Source organism: Atractosteus spatula, chromosome 5 (assembly GCF_055471065.1).
Source record: "Atractosteus spatula isolate fAtrSpa1 chromosome 5, fAtrSpa1.hap1, whole genome shotgun sequence".
In the NCBI taxonomy this organism is placed as follows: domain Eukaryota; kingdom Metazoa; phylum Chordata; class Actinopteri; order Semionotiformes; family Lepisosteidae; genus Atractosteus; species Atractosteus spatula.
The window spans coordinates 22,580,025-22,603,676 of NC_142710.1; the positions used below are offsets into that span (position 1 = coordinate 22,580,025).

Sequence of the window (23,652 nt, forward strand, 5' to 3'; positions counted from 1 at the left end):
CTCTCACAGGAAATGAAACTGTTACTATTATAGGTGCATATTTGTATATCATAAAGCACTTTTTCTTAAAAGACCTTTCAAGTAAAGTGTTTCATTTCCAACATGGACAGGTCTGTCACTTCTGAAACAATATATTCAGAATTTAGATATGTAGATTCTTCCTTCATGGTCCCTAGCATCCCTCCAGTGTAACTTAGCAGATCAATATCTCTAAAAGGACAGCAAGAAATTGACATTTTTCCAAGCCTATATATTTGACCAATTATTTAACTTTTCCCTACATTTGTGTTATTTAATACTCATTTTGACATTTTCCTTTTCCGTCATTAGTCTAAGACAATTACAGAGAACATTAATAATAAAATGGTCACTTTTAGAAACACCATTACTTGAACCTTATAAAGCATTAAGACCATGCTCTTTTCAGCTATTTAACTGAGCCAATCTTTTTTTGACAAGTGATAAGGAGGGCTTATTTTCCTACAAAAATGAAAACCCTGCAAAAAACATGCAGGACCTGATCAGTCTCAAGATTATGTAAAGGTTATGTTAATAATAAACAAAATCATTAAAATTTGCATGTGATTTGGTTGCACCAAGAGATAAACTGAGGAAAACTATACATTAAGGTACTGTGCATTAAAAGAACTTAAAAAATTAAACTACTTTCAGTGGAAGAGAAAAAAAAGGCCTCTTACAAAGGTTTCTTCTGATACGAACAAACTAAGTATGTCAGTTTTTTGAACGTTTATACAAAAAAGGCCTTAAACCTAAACTTGGAAAACATTTTTGTACTACTTAGATGCAAAGTCTAAATCACACTAAAAAGTCATATTACACTAGAAAGTACAAAGAACAGGCTGCAGTTCCACATTAGCTGAATTTTCTCAGATCTAAATTCTAACTCTAAAGCTTCCAAAACTAGGCCACTCAAATTATAGGCTCAAAATAGGCCATCTTATGCCCAAGAGCTATGTCCCCTTTGAAGTTAGCACTCCATAGACAAGATGGAATCTTGTATAACCATGCAACATCTCTTTTTATATACAATATAAATAACCTCAAACAGTGGACAAGTCAGTAGCCCAACTCCTGGGACTACTTAATTTAGTTTCGGAACTAGTCAATACTAAAGTTCGTAATCTGCAGAATTACTGATTTATACTTTTTACCTGCATGGAAAAAGACAAAAAGAGACCACAAACAAAGTGAATGATTGGGAACATTGGTCATTCCAATCCAGTATAAATCTTGCAGAAGACAAGATCAGTGTAGGCTCAAAAGTAGGCTCAAATATGATTGAAAACAAGGATCAATGTAGGAATGACAAATAAAGAGAGCATGTCACCCGTAATGTTAAATAATTAAAAGTCAAAGACTTATTAGTAATAGACAAGAATGTCTTTCAGTGGGACCGGAGGGAAACACCTCTGTTGAAAAAAATGGTAATCAATGATGTTGCAAATTATCAGCTGTAAGGAACAGAATGTTTTGTTTATATGTAATATACAAAAACCATAATGTCCACATACAGCACAACACACCTTTTAATAGCCCTACAAATACTTTATCTTTTTCTTTAGATTTAGCACAGGAAATCTGAAATAATATTTTAATAAGAATGTTATTAAAATTAAGTTTAAACCTATGTCAACTTTTTTTGGCATTTGTTGTTTCACATAATACATGTTTAATTTTACATGTTTAATACATAATTTCATGCAATGAAAATAAATTGCTCAAGATCATTACAGGAAAGCTCCTAAAAGTGATGCTTAACCTGCAATGGACAGCCCTCAGTGAATTCTTATACTCCAGTGGTACAGCTGGATTGGCTGTAGTAAACAAAGTCACTTGTTTGCATAACCACTAGTTGTTTCGGCATTGGGAACCTGAACCCACATATCTCTGTACTGTATATGCATCTAGCAATAGCCACTGCCCATCCTTGCTGTACCCAGTAAAACAGTATAAAACTGAAAATATCTCTTCCAGCAAAAAAGATGCAAATCCATTGATAATTCCTGTGACGATCTTGTAATTACAATGTGTCAGAGCCCAAAGCCTAATTTGTTCACTGGTAGAGCTCAAAATTAATATGCTCTGTAGCTTCAGAACAATTATAATTGTATTTGAACTTTTCTGTTAAAAGTACAGTTTTACAGAATAAATACCCAAGATCTTCAGAGAATACTTAAAAAAAATCTATTAAATCAAACTTGGTCACTGCTGTATTACTTTCTGAGAGCATATTGTGAGGTCGATAAAACAGATTTCTCAGGCAGAAACTAATGACATATTACAAAACAGCTATATCAATTATATTAATAGACATGAAATATTACTAATCAAACACTACTAACCATCAGTGACTACCTCTGAGAACTTATTTCACTGGTGAATTTAAAACATCTTGTGATTCGAGGACAATCAATAATAAAAATCCAACTGCCTTTCTTAGTAATATTTTATGTTCATTAAACCTTTGCTGAGCAGAACACATTGCCTAATGAAAACTTTCACCCTTAACATTATAATACAATGCACATTACTTTCTAACAGTACCAGCAGGAAAGCAAAATGAGCAAAGCCAATATTCACACTTGGCTATTTTCGTGAAGAAATAAGAGCACATTTTCCACAAAACAGTTTTACTGTAATAAAATTGCTTTTTAAGATGTAATATTTTGTATTTCTGATCATACCCTAATGCCTGAAAACTAAAACACAAAACGATGAAAATTAAATTAATTCATACATTAATTTCAGTCCTAAAGAATTATCGAAAACAGTAACAATGACAATGTGATACAAACTATAAATACAAGAAGCTACTGAATGTACAGGGATTTTTCATCTTGTTATGTGTGTGTTACTAAGAAGACTGTAAAAAAAAACAGTTATCTAAATATTTTCCCTCACAGGTGACTTTGTGGAAGCAATAGATTTTTGAAAAACTTGCTTTTTTCCTTCAAATTTATAAAACTTTCCCTTCTATTCTATGAGGCCATAATTTGTCATCTTATACATCAACAGTATTTATCAATACTATTTTCATGTTTACATTTTCAGTGGCAGGTATTTTCTCCCTGATACACCTTCCTTTTCTGATTGATCAAATTTTAACATTTTTGGTAATGTTTTTGTACAAGCATGATTTTGCCGAAAACAAACTCTAAAGGTTAAGAAGCCTGAATTCTAATTCGCCCCCATTTTTTATTGAACCGCCAACTACTTCTTCTTGAACACGCTAAACAGTCAAGATATCCTTCTTGCGGTGCTTACACCCACACAAATATCATAAAAAAACAAACCACCAATACTGTAACGAGCTAATCCTCACCTATTTTCAGATAATTAATACACTCTCCTGTTTACAAAAGGGAGATTACAATGCCATTGGATTTAAAGCTTGCTTTTAGCATAGCTTGACTCTTTTCACTTTCTGTGACTTTTGCTTCAACAAAAAAGTGCTTGATTAAACATTTCAAACAGCATAACAAGCCATTTGGTTTCTTACAATACAAAAAGTGCTAGCGTTCCACATACCTAAAAAAACGCAGTTAAAGAAAGGTGTAATAATTAAAGAAACAGCTTCCGAATAATGATAATAATTTGTAGCACTGCTGTTCAAAAGAGACAGTCTACTGCCACACACTCAAAGAAACAGTGAAAGTCAGCCCACAGCATTTTAGACCATGTTTAAACAAATGGCAGTGTCTCAGTTTAGCTGTCTGTCGACATTCACAGTTGCACAAAGCGGACAATCTTGGCTGGCAGGCAAAGAGGACACAACATTGTTATCTGTTTCACAGGGGGTAAAATACTGGGTGGAGCCGGTTTCCTTCATTTCATTTTTAGTCACCTTACTGAGCTTCTGGTAATTACAAATGCTGAGCTGTCTCTAAGACTAAAATGCTGAAAAACTGCACTTTCTTCTCTATACAATTAAGATAATAAGTTTGATTTAGCTCCTGTATATCTTTCTAACCCAACCAGAAAGCCAGACACAAAATGTCACTTTATAAAGACAACACTAAGCAACAAAAGCACTTTGCTGTCCATTCGATTATAATTAACATCACACACGCAGTGGCAAAATCCCCATTCATAAAGTGGCAAATATGTTATGCAACTGACTTAAAACTAAGAAAAAAATCATCCAATCACTTTGAAGTGTGTGTGTTCTTTTTTTCATTGATTAGGCTGTATTGCTGTAAGTCTGTACGTCTTGGCTTTTAAGGATCAATAAAACTAAACTTGACTTTTTCTCTCCATGCATGTCACAGTCTTTTCAATTTAATTTGTGTTGCTAAGATCAGAGCACAGCAAAGTACAACACACCTCATCTCCTTCAGCTCTCTGCCTACACTTCCTTTCAGAACTGAACACAAGATGGCTCAAAGAACAAACAGCTCTACCACTGAAAATCACCCTTTTGAGATTTACTATAGCTCAAGAGCATTGTTTTTTGGGAGACGTAATTATAAAATCATCAAAGTACAGTTGCAAATTATGCAGTACATGGCTTCAGAGGAATTCTAATAGTCAACAGCAAAAATGATTTTTTTTTAAAAATGAAGGATTTGTTGTAAATTACTTTTTATTTAAAAAACTGAAGATGGGAATGAAAATAAGAACAACACAGTATGACACAACATTACCACCTACCTCACTCATCACTGGCAGTAACCCTCCATGTTTCTACCCAAAAGACCCCACACGAATTAGACAGCTATGATTGTTTATTGCATTTTCCCCCATAATTACACAGTTAATTATGATTTGGCATTTGGTTGGAAGACACAAAAAGTCCTTGAAAATACTGCATTTCCACCCTTTTATTTTTTTTAACCACAAATTCCAGGTATTTCCCCATTCTCTGCTTCACTACTCTGCCACTCTGGGGTGATAAGGAGGATTCACATTTTAGCAGATATTCTTGCTGAGAATGGTCTTCTCTTGTTCCAGGATTTATATTGGTATAAGAACAAATAAAATGGGACAGTAGCTCCGGCAAACTTTTGGACTTGTCAATGTGAGATCACTACAATTAAGGCAATAACACCTTGATCTATGTACAAGAAATTCAACAGCATATATAAACAAAATATTATTATTTTCAAACAAACTTAAATTCCAATGCAGAACATAGTAAACAGTGAGCTCTTGAACATGTTATAGACAAGCCAAGTTTGTTTCCAATTCAGCAAATTTACTAAGATTGTTTTTGTCCAGTTGTGCAGCAAAAACAGTCAAATTATCTTTCAAAGAAACCTTCAACTGTGTACCACAGAATGCTAAGTATCTGACCATACTACAGAAAAAAATCAATAAACACCTCCAATTAAGCTATAAACTACATCTGAAAAATTCTAATTTTGTACCAGAATGGTATTAAAAAGCTAGCAGTGAACATAAAAATCGCTCTTTCAAATCTGCCAAAACTGACATGGTGAACTGATAGTGATGTGTAGCATCTCAGCACCTATGATATGTACTACAGAACAAAGTTATAGTCAGTTCTAGACTATTAAACTGTTATTTTGAGCACACCCTTTGCCTGACAGGTTAAATATATACCACCAATACAAGAGCCTGAGCACTCATCTCCTTCATGTTCCCACTAAAGATCTAGGGGTTTGATCAAGAGACTAAGAAAACTGATCCAAATGTTGTAGAGACATAAATAGAAACAAAATATTATTTTTTTCCTGAAACACTAACTTTTAACAATGACAATCTTCCTTGTTAATCATTCCCCTAACCCCAAGACAACTGAAAAATGCTATACAATACATGTCAATAACCTCCCCTTGTCAAATGTGTGATTCACTAAGAAAATTAAAAATTCAATAAGACATGTCTTGTTAAAAAAATAGCTACAATGGCCAAAAAAACTAACATTTGCAGTTCATAGAACCTATAAAACAAAGAGAAGAACCTGAGGTGTTCCCTGACCTGGATGAACTGGGAGACAGAGGATCAAAGGGAACTGTCTGATGAATTACTCTAGTCGATTAGCTCCTTGGTAAATCATTAGATTTAAATCAATACATAGGAAAACAGCACAAAAAGAGGCAAAGGAGACGGAAAGACAGGAAACGGAGAAAGTCAACCGATAGAAGAAACAGTTGAAAGAAAAATGCAAGCAAGAGGACCTTGTTATGATCAGCCTTGAGAACCAGATTCTAGCTAAACCATTTGAACCTTGTTTAATAGAGACTATTTATCTATTTAAGGAAATTCTGAGTTACTTTATTGTGGAATCCTTGGGCTAAAAACATTCTCTCCTAAGCTGGTGATATTTTTTAGAATAGGGAGAAAGATTTCTATTCACTTTTGAGCATCCTGGTTAAGGTAAGGGAGATTTAGTGTCAAGTCATATTCTATTAATTCAGGTAAAAGGTTTCTCTCTCTTGATGGCCTGTTCAGGTATTACATAGGATTTCTGGTTTTAGGATTTGCACTTGGGTTTTTTGGGTCTGTAGAACACTGGCTTCTGAGATGCTTTGTTTTGTAAATAATGTAACATTAAATAATATATGTTGTGTACCCTTTTGTGTTTAGCTTTGTTAATAAATATTTGTTTGTCCTAGTTGGCCTCCAATCTGTAAGTCTTTCACCATTGATGTACCAGAGAATTAAGATGTCTCATGCCTCGAATTATACCTACTGCTCGGGTACATCTATGACACTGAGGTTTTAATTATTTATTTTAATTACTGTATTTCCCGCTCTCTATTTTCCTGGCATTCTCCTATTTGAAACAATATTCAAAAATTATCAGAGGTAATATGAGGGTCAAATATCATAAACATTCAGGTAGAAGAATCACAGACATCTCAGTTCTCAATAAAAATGATCATAGAACAAAAAAAACCTACACCATCCTATGCAATTCTTAACAAGGGAATGTGGCACATACAAACAAAGGGCTGACCTCGGCTATGTGCACAATTACAATAAAAGAATGCCACAAATTATGTTAGTATTCTACGAAAACAGAAAGAAGAACGACATGCCATCTGCACATATTCTGTGTATCCTTTCCATTTCCACACAGAATCTTGCTATGCCACATATGGAAACCACATAGGGAGTAATTTTTCTGGGACTCTGAATGGAGTACTGCATTCACTTTCCTCTGGTAGAGCCATGATGGGGGGATTACGACGGTATAAGTAAACCTCTTCAACAGCCCTGCATCCCAGGCTCTCCAGTCTCACTGTCTCAACTGATGTCTCAGTATTTACTTCCTTTTCTTGTTCCTGTTGCTCACCCAAGACCAAGTCCAGTTTCAAGATCCACTGAATAGGGACATCTGAAATCCTACCACGGCCATCTCAGTGTTTACAACTTGTGCTTAGCGTTCCATTGACTGCTTCTCTTAAACAGAGAAAATACCTTTTCCACATCCCCAGCATCAGAGATGGATCATAAACACTAATAAAGTACAAGAAATAATGAGAGTGAAAACAGGAGTAGGTAAAAGGGGATTGTAAGCAACATGAATGCTGTTGCTATCCTGGTGTAGTGGTCGTAGCGAGAAATTAGTATCAGTTAGATAAAATTAGTATCAGTTACAGTTTTTTTCCCATATTATTCAACAACATAAGACTTCACTGCCTTCCTGAGTACCACTTCATATTGAAAACAAAATGCACAGCATTTTTGGAACCACTGAAAGCCTTATAAATTACTCGTGTATGCTACTGCTAGCACAGGTCTCAGGGGCTAAAATAAATATGATTCTACTTCATTACTTATGGATTGTGATAAATTATTTAGTCCTTCCACCTTCTGTTTCATAACTGACTAGGAGAAACCATATGAAGTACTTCAGGCGAGAGCATAATTTTATTAACTCCTGTGCAGAGGAAAATCTAAAACAACGCAGAGATAGTGTTCACCAGCAAAGCAGAGGGCTAGGCCAAATTTCTCTTTTTTAAATGGACAGAACGGGATTTCTCTTCTGTTCTGCAGTCACCTTACTGGACAAGTTCCTGGTGCAGACGGGTAGAAAGTTCTTCCGGTGAACTCAGCCTTCAGAGCTTTAAACACTCTCACACGCATTTCTGCTTCTTACTGTAGTATGTTGTTTTGCTGGAAATATGAGGTTACACAGGGCTGTCTGATTACACAGCATACACTTACATAAACTGCTTGTGTAAGCTGACATTTGCAGGTCTCTGGGGTACAAATAAATATGATTATACTTAATTATTCATTGCTTGTGATAAATTATTTTATTTTCATAGGTTTATGATAATCACTATTAACATTATGAACTAAGATCAAAGGGCTTCTCTGGATTTTCACTATATTTTCTAATTTTTTTACATTTTTCCACCACATAGTACTATAGTACATATACATATGACACTCAAAGAAGGCTCCACAGTTTTGTTTCTCTTTTCAGCATGGACTTTTACTTGTTCCTATGATACATATCTGTTATCATACACAGTTTTTAATGCAAGTGAGCAGTTAGCCATCATCTTATCTACAAACTTCACTATTGACTAACCCTCAGAGCAAGGCCTTTGCAAACCTGCTCTTCAGGATGGGTTCTTGGCTTTCATAGATGAAAATCCAAATAATTGGTCAAGGTTTATTAAAACTTCCAAGAACTATTCTTAACTGCACTTTTTTACATTGTTTTAATCTCAGACAGGTGGATGCTTCAGGATTAAGTAATTCACTCGAAACTGCATTTTTTATATTTATGAGCTGGAAATAGTTCAAATGTTTTACTAAACGAGTTATGCATTCATCTGAGTGATCTGACAATTTATTGAGAGTTAGTGGGAATGAAAGCCAGAAAAAACTCAAATCCAGAATCCTTACAATAAGTTTATATTCAAGGAAACAAACTGTCACTACTATAGCCATTCCACTCTAAGAATTGTGAAAATGAATTGTGTTACTGCTTCTTAGCAAGTTTTAAAAATTAACTAATAAGAAGTACATAAATGTGCACAATACATTTGCATTTGTATGAGAGTTTTAGCATTTCAGGGGAAAGTAGCTGTGATAGCCAGGTTTAATACACAAGCTGGTCAAAGACCAGAGAATGGAAACAGAAACGTGGTTACCAGATACCCCGATACCATGACTAAGATATCACAGCTTATTTCAGATCCACAAAAGCAGTAAATGACAACCACATGTAACTACTAGTTTGTTTATTAATAGAAAAGGCTTCAAATACAGAGAAAGTCTGTATCCCTCTTCATGTAATTAAAAAGTTGTGCATAATTCACTATAGTGAAAATATCAGAATATCTCATGATCATTAGAGCTGTTCCGGTAAACCCTGAGATGACATTAACAAACACAAAAATGGATGTTTGTTAAAATGTGCAAACACTTGAAACCCTAGCAAATATTTTAATTTTTCTATCCAATAACAAATAAAGCTTTAAAAAGCATGAGTAAATCAATTATTTGTTTTCCCTGACTAAAGGGAACAAAGATGTAACTGTTATATGTTGCAACTTCCTGAGCACCTCCTATGAAATGATGAAACTGTGATAGATATTTGTCTTACACAATTACATTCTGATTCAAAATACACGTACGTTAAGTAAAATGCATAAATATGCATTAAAATAAAGCTCCTTAACATATACAACTTTAAAGAAGTTACAGAAACATATGTTCAATTTAGAAATGTTTTAAATGTACACTCAATATCTGAGAAGAAGGGGTTGACCTCATTTCATTCATACTTAAATCATACAACCTTTGGTTTTGACTGAGAAAATAGCCTGTCCTGAAATAAATTAGATACAGTAATCACTTAACCATTTTTTCAACCTACTGAGAAATTGCAAGCACCAAAGTAGCAGTAATACACAGTATGTTTGGGTAATACCAATTTACTGCGAGAATAAATATAACCTAATACAGGAATTTAGTAACTCAAATCTAAAGGATAACATCAGCTGAGCTACATTTGCATCTAAAAAGGCAATAATACAACTCATTTGACATCTTAAGATCTCACTGGTGTTACAAAGTGCAATGAAAACAAAATAAATGTTTTCTGATACTCAAGTGAAGTCCACTACTGTCTAGGCTAGGACTGAGAAATATGAGGCAGAACACCACTGGATCAGGACCAACAACGATTCTCTAGTTTTATCACAGATCCTTATCCTCTTCTAGGGTATTTTATCGATTAATCTAGTCTGAATTACCATTCTGGCCCTAACGAGTTCAAATAGTACCAAGTGTAAATACTGCAAACTGTTAACTGTCCCATAAATTAATTCCTGATGTATATCCTCCCCACACCAAATGAGGCAGAGTTATTAAGTTTTTTTGTGTGTCATTTCTTCTCTTTTCAGCATGGAATAAACCTTTACTTGTTCCTTTGCAGCCTCTGCATGCTGACACAGCTACCTACTTGAACTTTTTCCCTCTGTGTACTTGTGTGTGCCCTAAAATGGACCTGCATCCAATTCTAGGATTGGCTCCAAACTGCTGTGACCCTTACCACCAGAAAGAGGAGGCTTGTTGATAATGGATGAACGGAAGATGAAGATCCAAATTTTTCCAACAAAAATCCATCATTTAAAGAGTATAGCACCCAATTACACTACAAGTCGCCTACGTGTTAGTATAAGTAAGTTTACCCTAAGTTCACTTAATGTAGATATTTTACTAATTCTACTTTACAAAATTTGTTTCATAGGACACGAAATTCTGTATAAGCAAAATCAGCTTTGATTGTAATAATCTGATATTCAACTCATGCAAGTGATACTTTCAATCTGACTTCAATTAGTTCAATGATTTCCTTTTAGACTGTCCACCATTTGAATTTAAATCATTGTTAATGAAAGAATGAATTCTAGTCAACAGTGGAAAAGAATGCTGTTGGTACCCTGTCTATACTCATAAATTCCACTTCCATACAAGCCATTCATTTCAGCACGTTCTCTAAATTCTGCTTGCTTTTCTCAATAACTGAATGAATAATATATAGACTCAAATTTAGGGTTACACTTTAGTTTACTTGGTTTGTATTTAGAAAGAAAATGGAAAAGCACAAAACATCTTCAAAAGCCAACAAAAAATACCACTAGTGTAGAATTAACATGATACAGTCCTATTTATAAAATGCATTAGACAGAAACGCATGTAAAAAAAGACTGTGTGTAATGTGATCTACAATAACAGTTTTTGCTTTGCTGTATGTTCCCAGGCACGATGGAGCTTTCTTAAAGATTTCACATTCCAAACAGGCACATTCCCCATCCTTTCCACTCTCCAGATGGCTCACTTTGGCCTGTCCTCCAGCCTGCCACCATAGCTTTCCTGAACTAATCTCATAAATAAAACGCTGCTTCACACAAAAACAGCATGCAAATTCTACGGTGCTATAAGAAGTCATGTGGAGTTTCTCAGTTGTGATCTTTTAATTTCAATAAGTAAACAAACACACCTTTCTCAACTGGTAAAATAAATTAAGAGGAGCAAATGTTCATTAACATAGAAATGTAATGTAGCTGCTGTAAGAGGCTATTACATATTTGTGCTAAAAATATACCTGTCCTTTTTAACTTAAAACTATCACCCTTTGAAACCAAATTTCTGTTCTATTTCTTCTAACAAATGTATTTTTAACATACAACACACTATTACTGAATCTCTGCATATTAATCCAAATATGATACTTTTTTTTCTTGAGCCTGCTGGTTCAAGAACTTTGGCTACAGCAAATTAATTAGATATCTGGGGACTGCAGGATAGGAAAAAAATAATAGTCTGCCAATCCAGAGTGAACTAAGAGAATATCTGGGAAGGAAAAAAAACTAATAACTTCCTACATGACCCCTCAGGGAAGGTAAAACATCTCAGCCCATTGAAGAATCCGAGTGATATGCCATATTTAAAGGAATGAGGGACATATTACTCGTACTGGAAAATAGGAATTCCTTGCTTTATCAACTTTCGCTCAACGTCAGATGGACTCTGCAGATATTTTTCTTTCTAAATCCTACTTCAATTAAATGTTAAGAATACATCCAAATAAAATTGAAGACCAAATGCTATAAACTATTTTAAAAGTAAGTTCAGGGAAAAACTGACTATTACCTTAGATACATTAGATAACTACCCACTGAAGCTAAACAGGGTTGAGCCTGGTCAGTACCTGGAAGGGAGACCTCCTGGGAAGCTATGGTTGCTGCTTGAAGTGGTGTTAGTGGGACCAGCAGGGGGCATTTCTCTATAAGAGTAGGGAGTTATCCCAATGTCCAGGCCAAATTTCCCCCCTCAGCCTTTACCGTGGCCTCCAAATTGTCCCCATATATGATTGGCTTGCACTTGCCCTGCGATGGACTGGCGCCCCATCCAGGGTGTACCCTGCCCTGCACTCGTTGCTTGACAGGTAGGCTCCGGCTTCCCACGACATCGTATGGTACAAAACAGTTTGGCAAATGACATGATATAACAGAAAATTATTGAAATGCAGAGCTCTTCTTTAATATTCTTTAAAAAAAATGACTTTTCATGGATAAAATTCAGCACTTTACAAAAGTAACTTCCCTGAACATTGCAATTCAGCCTAATACATAAAATTTATTAAATATAAATTTAGACTTTTATTCAGAATCACCAGATTCTGAAGAGTTATTCAGAACTCTTTTGAAAGCTGTTTGTTGAAACCTGAAAGTTTAGGTCACTATTTTTAAGAAACCAAATATGAAGCAATGTGAAAAAGCTCTTTCAAAGAGCATAATTCTTAATTATTAATCTGATCATATAGTTTGAAATGACAATCTCAGGAACACCATACTTTCTTAACATCACATTTCTACTAATACATGTGAGTGGTCAATTGTGTTTAAAAAATGTGAAAACAGGGAAATTGTGTATTAAATGATAGTAGGAGTGATATTTTTCTTAATAAAGTTGGAGAAACCTGAAAAAAACTAGGTGTTTTCTTAGAAGATGATTTTGTGACTAAAACTCTTTGTATAACAAAAACAGATCTGCAGTTAGATCATTTACAAAGAGAAAAGCTGAAACTGTACTTTGCAATTTCTTATTTGTATACACAACAGATTTTAAGTATGATAATTATGTACTTTGACAGAGTAGGGAGGTATATATCATTGCACTAATATTGGTCTTCCACCCTGTAGCAAGTAGCATGAGTAATGCTTGCAACTAAAATGTCACTTCTTCATAAATGCAGTTTACAAAAATTTAGATTTCAAATGAAAAGCATCTCTGCAGTGAATGAAAACACTTTTTCCAATTTTTGTTTTTATCACTTTCAGCTACTGTGAAGTTCAAAATGAATGCTTCTGCGATGCTGTGATCAATCAAGAAAAGATAGACATGACCATACCTATTTCCTGCTTATCTATATTGATAATGCATTATGTTCCGTTTGTGGTGGAAAAAAACAGAGTGAGAACAAAATGCACCAGTTCAAAGATTTTTCACTGATTTCAGGAGGAAGGAGGAAGACTTTCAAATAAAATCTATACCTTGCACCAAAAAACATCCAAGGTATGTTCTTCTTGTTTCATAAAAATGCACATCAACAAAATGACTTAACACAAGTTCTGAACCAGGAGGATGTTCGTTGCCACACATTGCCTTATGGAAGGCAGATCATCAATTCTGGTCTGCATGTGCTGCCCATACTATAGAAGCTGTATTTGGGATTTATGAAAAATAGGCCAGCCACATAAAGTCTGAAAGATTTCAGCCCTGCCAAACCTTAACAGTTCATTCCCTGTCTACAGCTGACATTTGTATGAGATGCAATTTTGAAGAACATTCTAAATCCTAGGTGCACAGACTCTGCTACTTCAGGTTCACCACTGGACCAGTTCAAATCATGTGAATCTATTTATAGGTTTGCATACGTGTCCCCAGTAGGGTGCTGGCGGAGCAAAGGGAGCCCTGGTGAGGCTAGTGCCACAGACAGCACACGATCACACACTTCCACACTCATGCACAGACAGCCGGGGCACTGGGGGGTGAAATGAGGGAGGTACCAGTTAATACGAGGTCTTCGCAACATTATAGTTTTATATCATTATGGATTCTTTGTTGCTCCTAAGAGACAGCATCTCTCCAGGGAAAATTCTTTGGGTTTGCAAAAATTTGTCACAAGGGCACAAGGATTCTGCAGCACAAGCGGAATGAGGAAAAATTACATCTTGCAGCTCTTCTATTGTGCCCCTGCTAAGAAGTTCTGTGGCTCTCACAGACATGTGCGTATGCTGATTAACATCTGGGTCCAAATACTCTTCACACTCCTCTTCACAGCACAAAGCATCCACTCTATGACTATTGACTTACAGGACACCCAGTAATAGATTCGTTCTACAGTTTCTTGATGTTCACTAGCTCTGGTGTGAGCATGTGCATGTGTTTGTGTCTGTCTGTCCTGCAATGGACTGGCTTCCCATCCAAGGTGGACCCTGCCTTGCACTTTGTGCTTGCTGGAACAGGCTCCGGCTCTCCCCCACACCCTAAAAATAGATAGATGGATAATGGTCACCTATTAACAGTCAAGCCTCATTGCGACTCCATTGGTGTCTACTGATATGTTAATGGAAAGATTACATTTACCAGCACATCTTTTTTTCTGGAGCAGCATCTCAGGGATTGCAAAAAAAAGTGCATATCACTTGAGTGGAACTGACCTTTCAAAGTTTACTTTATTCATGCATACAGTAGCAACTTGATCTTGATTTTGTGTAAATATGCTATTAAAAAGCTCTCTTTTGTGTTTCCTACAAAGTCAGTTCAAAAGCTTGACAATATGATCTATTCATTTTGAGTACGAGGTAGTGGTTGACTGATAATTTTCTGGGAAACATTTGCAACAATGTGTGATCTTATGGGATAAAAATTGGTTTAGAAATTTAAGTTTTAATTGTTTATTGCCAGTACAATAATCATAATTTCACAATTATAATATAATAATTAGGCTGGCCCAGGCTAAGCATAAAAAAGAAGAATTTGCCAATAGCGTATTAAGAGACATTAATGGCTTAATAATATCAAAGCAATGAATATCAGTTAATGACAAGGGCAACATGTGACAGCACAGAAAAACAGGACAAGTAATCAATAATGTAGAAACAGAATAAGAGATCAATAACTCAGAAACAAGTATTAACAAACATTAATAATGTACTGGTTGTTTGTTGTACTATTTTCACATTCTTGCACAAACTTAGAGGATACATCTGGAAAGTATAGCAGTTACTGTCAATATCTTCATTTGCATGTCCTGATGCACATAAAGAGCACTAGAATCTTCAAAGACTTTTGATTGCTTTGGGTAGTGAAGACCAGCAAATGTGTGTGTTACAGTATGGATTACACCAATTGAAACCTTAGTATCCCTATATGGTCCTGCTCTAGCAAGAAGGCCTAATGAAAAAAGGGGTGAAAAAGCATAACATTTACTCAAGCATGTTTAATTCTGCTATGTAAACACTACTAACGTTACAGTGGTGTGTACTGTAACTACAAGAGCAGTTTGACAACTTACACTCACATCTCACTTAGCAGTCTTTTTTCACTGTTCAAGGAAAGACAGAAATAAGTACCAAAGTCTGAGGTAAACTATACATAGCAACCTTACAGAGCAAATTATATATTCTATCTAAAGGACATGTTATAAATTAAATCTTAAGTGTAGCCTTTGCCACTCCACTGAATTCCCCCCATAGGGCTGTGGACACAGTTATTGATTCCAAGTACAACAAACAACACAAACAAAAGAGATATTTGAGATCAATTAATTTAATAGTATTTTTTTCCTATTATCCTCAGGAAAGATATAGTAAAAGCATGGTTAAAAGATGCATTCAATTGTAGCTACACTATATTTAGGGTTCTCTGGACCGCTGAAGGAAAAGCTCAACAGTAGGTTTCACAACAAATAGATGACAAATACTGAAATGTCTGGAAACTCTGGAAGCTGTTTTGTTAATGAGCAGCTGCAACTCATCACCAGAAGGCTTCCTCAGTACATCTGCTTCAAAGGAAAGGACTTTTTAAATATAACGTTAGGCAGCCTCATTCAATTGTTTGTTCAGTTTTAATACCATATGGAATATTTAAGATATCAAAAGATATTTACATTTACGTTAATCAAGTGAAAGTGTAACCCCTATGCTAAATATTCATTCTCTATTTTTTTAGGTCAGCCATACATTCTTTCAAATGGATATGTAGCAATTATCACGCTTTCAGAAACCTCATTAAGAATGAAACATTTTGCATTCCGAATAGAACAGTTGCAGTTTGTTTGCTTGGCATCACTTTCAAACCTTAAACTTATTTTCACTCATCTTTCAACACAAAAGTAATGATAAGAAAACAAATGTCACCCGATCTTGCAGATAAAATACTAAGCAAGCCAAATCGTAGGCTACTTTGCATATAAGCTAGGAATCAATATTTCCTGAAGAACCAGAGGAACAAACTGTTTATAATTCATTCATATCACCCTATGATACTTGGCATTTTATTGGATTAAACCAATGGACAAGCTCTTCCATATATACACAACAACCAAGATACAACACACAAAGATACAACAAGTTATTATATGTGAGGAATTCTGGAATACAAAAAGACTGACACACTCTCTGCATTTTGATTATATAACAAACCAAAATGCTTTCAATGGAAATTGCAAAAATAGCTTCAGAATCACTTAAATAAATTAAATGACTAACTCAGTAACAACAGAAATAGACAAACTTTCCATTTCTTAGCATGCTTACAATTACTTACAGATATCTATGTTTTATTTTTTAATCGCCCTCGATAAAGCACTGAGAAGGTGTGCAGTATACAAGGCCTTATGTGAAACAGAAAAATGAATTAATTTGCTGATACAGTTATACGTCCACATGGAACAAGACTTCAAAGTTTATTTTCCACCATACCAGTGTAAGTACATTATGTCCAAAAGATTCAAGGAGGCATCAGTACAAAATATTACTAAAATACCATTGCACAAGAAGCACTACAAAAATATGTTTACCATTAAGCAAGTGTCTTAATAGATTAGATGATCCCAATACAGTAAAAATAAATCCAAAATTGAATTAAGACAGTAGTCCTGTGTCTACCTACATCCCTAGATGCATAAAAACTCCTCCTTCTGGTGTCTGACAGTAAAGATTTTACAAGACTCCCAAAAAACTCAGTGACCCTGGTCTGTGATTGTTTACATCACTAAAAAGATACAAGCTGTGTTTCTCTTAAATGTTTTCCTGGAAGCTTGCTAAGTACAATAAACACGTAATGATTCTAACAGTACTCCTTTAGTTCTTTACGTTTGACCTCTCATGTTTGACATTCTAGTTTGTACTCGAAGCTTTGTTAAAAGATAAAAATACTCATTTATATAAAAAGTACTAACACCCTAACATCTGCATCTGTGAACATTATAATCACTCTGAAAATGGATAGAGAATTTAAAGGCGCAGCAAACTACACCTCCCATTATCTATTGTTGCTAAGCTAGTTTCACATGATAGGCTAGAAGTAAATTCTTCAACGGCGGTAACATTCGTAAATGTCTTATTAACAAGCAACATGACATCAAAACCAAAGTAATGGGGCTTACTGGCAGACTTAACAACTTAGAAATTAGTGTATACGTAACTACGACGATAAAGATATTTTCTTACTTCTCAAGCGACGTCAAATAACATTAATCATTTCACAAATCGAAGCATGAGGTGATTACACAAAATTGAATGTGCATTTTATTCTTATTCACTTAAATCAATATAGATTCTATTTTTAGAAAAACTTGGGATTGTTTTCATTTTGACACAACTTCAGTCAAACAGTTCTGGAATAACTCCAGAACTTTTCTAAAATATTTACTTCAAATGATTACCACTAACAAATTAAATAGACTAAGTGCGTGCACTGCAACAAACAGATGTTATCAGCGCATCATTGCATAAAAGCCAGAATACAAACCTACATTAGCTGCAGAGCATCTTTCACGAAAATATATTTAAGTTTAATGTACGCCACTTCAAGATTAAGACATACTATAAACACAAACACACTGTTAATTAACAAAGTTGTAAAGTGAATTTAGCACACTCAAATGAGGCATTAAAATTACCATAGCAAACAACCAAACCCTAAACATGGTAAAAAAAAAATAGTACCCATTTCAATTCAGGATACACTCTTTGAACAACACTTTTCAGTTTACAAATGTTGTGCATGGGTGATTAAAGTTTTGGTAGTAAGGAAGAAAAGTAATTTCGTTGGACAAGTGTGACTTGCAACACGAAAGCAAATTACCTCAACTTCACGTGAAGTGGGTATTTTTATGAGACTCTACACTGAAAAGGTCTGTCAACAAGTCCATTTAAACCGTGAAACTGCGCTGGGAACTCGAGACAGAAAAACATGATCAATATAACATAATATGGTACTGCAGAAAAAAAATTCTACTGTATAATTAACCTTATAAACAGCCTGTCTTATAAACAAAAACAGGCCCTGTGTTACCGTTTCCTTAGAGCATAATTTATATTTTTTTAATTTAACCTTAAGCAACCTCAAAAGCAGACTGCCCATTCACAGCAGCACCCTCGCATTCCCCTATGAACCTCATTAAGTCCAGTGTAACTGATTCTTTTCAATCCATGAAACTAAAAAGGCCCGCGTTTTGGTTGTTTTCAAAAGTACAGCAGGGTCCTTAGCGACGTGGTCAGATTTAAAAAGTAATCGACACACCTCACTTAAAGATCAACGCATGGACACAGCGCTACACTGTAGGAAAAAAACCCTGCTAACTACAGTCCAAACCAGCTGCAAGGAAAACAGTGTCAACTAGCTACTTACATCTTCAAAGAGGGATCCAACGTTGGCTGTTACGAGCAATATCCCCGTGCCTTGTGCAGCCGCCTTCCCCGCCATAATTCTTTTAAATTAAAATGAAAACTACTAAAAGGCGAGCAGGATAAAAATCAGAGTCGTAAAATGTTTAACAAGGCGAGTTCTGTTAAAATACTTAGGAATAAAGATTGCAGCCAGGTTTACAGCAGCTCGGTTCGCTCATTGCTGTGTGCATCTGTGGATCTCGCTTCTGATGTTTTTTTTGGTTACTTTTTCACCTTTACGGCCATCGTAAAAGTTTCCGCTTTAATCCACAGCGATCACTGGACTCTGGGTCATTTCAGCGTCTGGTGTTTTCTGGCTTTTGCTGCTAAAAACTCTGTCTCCCTTGGAAGTGGAGCTCTGAGACAGAACCATTGCCTGGATTGTTTAGGAGGATAGGCTAGAGTCCTTCACTGTCCTGACGTCACTAAGCGAACGGAAAGATGTAGTTCTTAAAAGGGCAACGCGCTGGGAGAGAGCAGATTTCGAAGAAGACATTTGTCTTCGTGCTTCTGTGCCTAAATGTGGCAATGCAGAGCCTTTATTACAAACAAACTTGTTTCTTGTTCTCGGTTATTTTAACATTTCTGACATCTAAGTAAGCTAAAAAAGAAATGAGAACGATTGCATAAATCTTCAACAATAGGTTTGTATTATCGGCCAGACAGAAGAAAATCACCTCTTGTCGTTTAGCAGCTGAAAAAGAATGCATCATGTCTTTTGGATAATTGAAAAATGCATGTATTCTTCCTAGTAGTGTACAATTAGTAGTAGACGTATATCTTTCATGAAAATTATTGTTTTTGCTTTTCAAATTGTGAGGACTTGTTGGGATGGTGGATTGGACGCTATGTGTTATTTCAACGTAGAATAAGTTTAAATTGTTACATTTCTTTAGTATTTTTTTTTTAATTTGCCATAGCTACTGAACTCTAATAAGGGCCTATAGTTAAATCTTTGATATGAAGGCCGCAGTTTCATAATCAGTGGAGATAACTCACGTTTGAATACTAATGTTAACCTTGCTGTTGCTTTTTTATTTCAGAAGATAAATATTGCTGGGGATGATCAAAAAATACAATTTTAAACATTAAAACAGCCTTTTCAAGGTACAGTACAAGCCCTTCAGTGATACTGTGGACAGGAGGGAAAATCATGGCTCAAACAGTCTGTGTTGACGTCGATTACTGCCACACTAATCACAAGTATATCTTAACAGAACAATAATTATTATCAGTGACACACAGACTGCTGAGCAATGTCGCAACCTTTTTCTGGCATTGATAATACTGTCCCCTGGTGATGAGATACAGTAACGGTATCAGAAGTCAACTATCAATCCCAGAATGACGAACTCCTCATTAAAATGAGAGAGCGTCGCTTCTGTCCACAGCATGGCACGGACCATAAGTGAAGCATAAGGGTTTCTATATGTAATAAAAAAAAACGTCTTCATGAGTGGTGACCTGCATATAATATTGTTCTACATAAAATTCACATTGTTTTAATACAGAGATGCCAGGACTGCTTCTACCTCTAGTTTCCCTCTGCTTTTTCTTTTGGATGATTATTGTATTAACATCCCTGAATGAATGCAAGGGAAAAAATGCAATGTCAAACTTTATCAAAACATTTGACAGAAATATGCATATATATATATATTTCAAAACATGAATAACATTGTATATGTGAAAAATAAATATTATTTTTATTTTTTGAAGGGATGTTATGTATCCTATTTGTTATGCATTAAAGTAATAAACATTAAACTATAAGTTCATTTTACTTGTGTTTCAAAACAATAAACATCAGAACAGTAAATTATTCTGCTTGTATTTATAAAATAATAACAACTGCCCTAACAATTTATGAACATATAGTTTCTGAATCGCAAACCTTTAAGAATATAATCTTAAATTATCCTAAATAACTACTGTCTAGCTTTATTTTCCTCCACGACCAACCTCTTTACTGTACAGTACTGTAGGTGCCGAACAATCCCACAAACAACGACTTTATTTGTTTAACATTTCTGTGTTTATGTTAAAACGCAGGCCGTCCCAGTTTCCATTGTTTCTGTTTTGTTTTACATATGTAGCTATACCGTGAATTGCAAGTCTGGGAAACCTGATTATAACAGGATTAAAATTTCTGTGATTCAAATGCCATAATCTAAACATAGCATATGGTCTCGAGCATTTCTTGAAAAGATTCCTCATAAAAGGTAACAGTAGCTCAGATGTTTCAAGTGCTCTGTGGAGCAATTTACTGAGGATTTTTTCGAGAGGTGAAGAGGTTGAGAGAAAGCAGTCTCCTGGACAGCTCTTACAAAATTAATTATAAAGTTACAAGTTAAACCACAGTCATTAGGCTTCTGTTTTTCAGACAAGAACTTCTCCCGTACATCTCAGTTAAAATAATTTTTAATATATTTTGAATCAGTTTGAAATAAAAGCTCCAACTCAAAGTTGTTTCAAAACTCGTTATTGTGAATACTGCCAAAAGTATAGTATTGTAACGCAACGGGGGCTCAGGCGGGCGCCCTTGCCGCATCAGGTCGGCCCCACACCGTCCGGGGCTCGAACCCGGGACTTCCGCGTCTCTCTGCAGCGACCCAGCCCCGTGAGCTAAAGAGAGATCTCTGTCCAGCCCAGTAGCTGTAGTCCTGCTATCATAGGGAAGGGCGGTGACGTCACCTGCTCTGGTACGCCGGCTCTTACACAGTACCTGACGGCCGTAAGCGTTACACTCTCCCCCGCTTAAATCGCCGTCCCCGGCGAAGGGCTATCCCACCCCGCTTCTGACACCAATGTAACGCAACGGGGGCTCAGGCGGGCGCCCTTGCCGCATCAGGTCGGCCCCACACTGTCCGGGGCTCGAACCCGGGACTTCCGCGTCTCTCTGCAGCGACCCAGCACCGTGAGCTAAAGAGAGATCTCTCTTCAGCCCAGTAGCTGTAGTCCTGCTATCACAGGGAAGGGCGGTGACGTCACCTGCTCTGGTACGCCGGCTCTTACACAGTACCTGACGGCCGTAAGCGTTACACTCTCCCCCGCTTAAATCGCCGTCCCCGGCGAAGGGCTATCCCATCCCGCTTCTGACACCAATGTAACGCAACGGGGGCTCAGGCGGGCGCTCTTGCCGCATCAGGTCGGCCCCACACCGTCCGGGGCTCGAACCCGGGACTTCCGCGTCTCTCTGCAGCGACCCAGCCCCGTGAGCTAAAGAGAGATCTCTGTCCAGCCCAGTAGCTGTAGTCCTGCTATCATAGGGAAGGGCGGTGACGTCACCTGCTCTGGTACGCCGGCTCTTACACAGTACCTGACGGCCGTAAGCGTTACAGTATACAGTGTGTATAACTATATTTTAAAACAAATTATTAAATTCAGAAGTGATTTCCAATGAAACCAGTGAAGATCAGAGTATTTTCTTTCCGAAATTCACAAAATTGTACTTTTGTTATGGTAACTGCGAAAGCATATCCATCTGTTAAGTACGTTTTACCTGGTTCTATTTAAAGGGATGAAATCGTTTCAAATTTAAGCTGTAATACAGTATTCAAGCAGGGACATCCACAACACAGAAAATAACCATTTTGTAACCGAAGCAACCAAAATGAAAAAAAATAACAAAAAAGTCGTCGAGCTGCTGTAAAAGTGTTTACTTGTTTAAGGTACCTGTACTCAGATTAATTACTTAGGTGGGCCCACCATCGGTTTTCACGTCTCCCTAAAGGCTTTCAGATTAACTGCAGTTACTTTAAATACCACTTTCCCCACTTTTCATTCAAAAACATACCTGCCTTGTAAAAGTTATCTGGTATAGCCTTTTTAAATATCTCATACTACAATACAAATATAGCTTGGGAATCCTCTACTTTATTTGCTTTCTGCTTGGTTTACATAGTCTATTTGCACAAACCACGTCACAACATTTATCAGAATACGTCTCAGGGAACGTATTAAAATGTTAATGTTTGATAATGTTTAACAAGCAAAGTTAAGCTAAGCAGCTATAATTCTGAATACAAAGCATTTCACAACTCCAAATCACAACTATTTTTATGATTAAAAAACTGAGTTGCTTGCCATGGACAGAGAGACTAGTGAGTCAAGCAAGAAAAAGCTTTAATTGTTTACGGTTCAGTGAAACCCAGAGAGAACGGAGAGCTGACAAGGCCATTATCACGTTACCTTCATATTCAAAATAAACACAGATGTCTCTGGCAGTAGTAAGGCAGGACTCCCTCCACGGCACACCCCGTTATCTGTAAATCTACTGTAGTTTGCATGCAGTTACTCCGGCAGTTGTTCTAAAATGTCCTGGTAATTTAAAGAAACTGCGAGATATATTTCCTTTTTCTCTCCTGAGTAACAACAGACTGAAAATTATTTTACGTAGCAGATTTATTCTTTGTACCGAAATCCCAAATACAACACAAGAAACCAGTAGCAATTCAGTGTAATATTTTAGATTGCATATACTGTATGTGAACGAGTCATATGTCATCTATTAAGTGTGATGTGCTTTCATCAGACATTCTTGGTGCAGCTGTTACAAACTTTATAGCTGCCACATAGATGCATGATTCAGTAACGATGGTGATATGAGACGTTCTGCAATATTCCAGATATATGCCTAATATTTAGACACTTAGTTTGTTCAGACATCCAAAAATACTGTATTAAAAGGGTCTGGGGATCTATAATAATATGTAACACAAAATAACAGTGGGCT

The 23,652-nt window shown here is 36.0% G+C and overlaps 1 protein-coding gene across 1 annotated transcript in view; it reads right to left on the bottom strand.

Moving 5' to 3' along the window:
• inpp5a (inositol polyphosphate-5-phosphatase A) overlaps nt 1-19,325 on the bottom strand; it is a 145,455-nt gene extending 126,130 nt beyond the window's left edge. The window contains exon 1 of the mRNA XM_088916039.1: nt 18,880-19,325. Coding sequence (XP_088772165.1) covers nt 18,880-18,954 — 75 coding nt within the window. The 5' untranslated portion in view covers nt 18,955-19,325. The remainder of the gene's footprint in view (nt 1-18,879) is intronic.
• Nucleotides 19,326-23,652: the final 4,327 nt, after the last annotated feature.